The 1911-nt window shown below is 46.3% G+C and overlaps 1 protein-coding gene across 1 annotated transcript; it reads left to right on the top strand.

Moving 5' to 3' along the window:
* Positions 1 to 364: 364 nt before the first annotated feature.
* LOC308372332 (leukotriene B4 receptor 1-like) lies at positions 365 to 1294 on the top strand (the record flags this gene model as incomplete). The annotated part of the gene is made up of 1 exon (XM_080847489.1): positions 365 to 1294. One exon carries the CDS (start codon positions 365 to 367, stop codon positions 1292 to 1294), a length of 930 nt encoding a protein of 309 aa, XP_080703615.1.
* Between the last annotated feature and the right edge of the window lie 617 nt (positions 1295 to 1911).

The following is a 1911-nucleotide window of genomic DNA, read 5'->3' as shown; positions in this document are numbered from 1 at the left end:
TAAGACTCGGACCTAGGTCATGGGGTGGCTGAGGCTCTGCTCTGTGGTGAGGGCAGGAAGGGTAGATATGACAGTGAGTCTGTTCAAAATATCTATGTGTTCTGTTAATACCAAATTAGGAAAGGCCACACTTTTGCGATACCACCCATGAGGAACAAGACATGGCTATAAACGCTGCAAGAAGGGACTGCCCCTTCGGAGTTGAGTTGGCAGCTTTGATTTTGTAACTTCTCTCCCTCTTTGCAAAGATAAGTTCAACTGTCTAAATTCTACAACCGTGTGTCTCTGCCTTATTATAACAAATTGCGTTTTGTTGATACAAAAATATCCAACAGAAGCATCATCTCGTTTCCCTCCTGAGGTCATGAATGTGTCAGGCAACAGCTCAAACATCGTCCCCATTTCCAAAGGGGAGATAGCTGGCTTGGCCATACGGGCCATCTGCTTCTTTCTGGGCATATTTGGAAACATAACAGTCGTAGTGGTCCTTGTGCGCAACTTCAAAAAGGCAAACTTCACCCGGCAACTGATGCTGAACCTGGCGGCCTCGGACATCTTGTGCTTAGCAATGATGCCTGTGTGGATATGGAACCTTCTCTTCGGCTGGACCACGGACCTCTATTTGTGCCAGTTCTTCATTTTTGCCACCATGACTGCTGTTAACGGCAGTGTGTTTATCGTGACTCTGATGAGCGTGCAGAGGTATGTGATGGTCCTGTACCGTTTGCAGTGGTCCAGGCTGGGGAAACGAGGGGAGTGTGGTGTGTTGGGCCTCGTGTGGGTGCTGGCTGCCGCTCTCGCCATCTCTCAAGCGGCCACCTACGGTATCGTCACGGGGGACGGATCCAGGGCGATCTGTGAGCAGGTCTTCAGGTCAGAAGAGCAGAAAGTGGGCCTTCTTGTGCTTGAGACGATGGCTATGTTTGTCATACCATTCAGCACAATGTTGGTTTCCTATCTTTGTCTGCACAAGAAGGTCAGCGCCAAAGCCCTGGGGTCACATCAGAGGTTGGCAGTGCTGGTGATCAGCATTGTGGTGACCTTTTTCATCTTCTGGATTCCGTACCACGTCGTGAACGTGATGATCATCGTTGCCCCCTCGGAACCGGTCAAGCTGGTGCGAAGGGTGGCCTTCAGGGGACCCAGACGAGCTGTTCAGGGAATCGTTTTATTCAACAGCTGTGTGAATCCCTTGCTGTACGCCTTCAATCATCGCAACCTTCGGAATGAACATCGGGATGAACAGCCAGGGACTGATGTCAACACCACACAGAACCCCAATGACTTCTCCTGAACCTCTCAACCGCTAACAGGTCTCAGATCTAGTGGAACTTTTCTATTCATCTTTGAATTGCGTACTTGTCCTTTTTACACTGTGATTCTAGGTGTACATATTTTTTTTCTATTACTCTTTAATCGTTAAATCACGCAAAACAGACTTGACAACAAAAGTGCTTACAGTAATATTGAAAGTTTTTAACGTTTTTTAATTTTCTTTTTGTTCTGAATTTAACATTTTATAAAATTGAACATATTATTGTTAGGGTAACTGACAAAATAATACTCTTGATGTTTAACAGTCTACCATATAGTCTTTAAAATTGTTTGTGGTTGTAGCTTAACACCTCCTCTGATTCCAATTCCTGAATGACAACATTGTTGACTTTTCCATCAAGCATCAAACAACTCTACCTTAATCTCCCATGGTGTGCAAGCAGACTGCGCTTCATCCAGGTTATATCAGGAACCATTATAATGGCAGTGGTCCTACTTCGCTACTACATAAGGGGCAACTTCACCCTACAACTGATGCTGAACCTGGTAGCCTCATACATCCTGTGCCTTTTCACTCTGTTGGTGTGAATGTGGTGCAGCTTTCTCTGGCTGGACCGTCGGCCTCGCACCCTGCAA

The sequence above is a fragment of the Sprattus sprattus genome (genome assembly GCF_963457725.1).
Source record: "Sprattus sprattus genome assembly, chromosome: 11".
Taxonomy (NCBI): Eukaryota; Metazoa; Chordata; class Actinopteri; order Clupeiformes; family Clupeidae; genus Sprattus; species Sprattus sprattus.
This window is presented reverse-complemented; position numbering and strand designations above follow the sequence as displayed.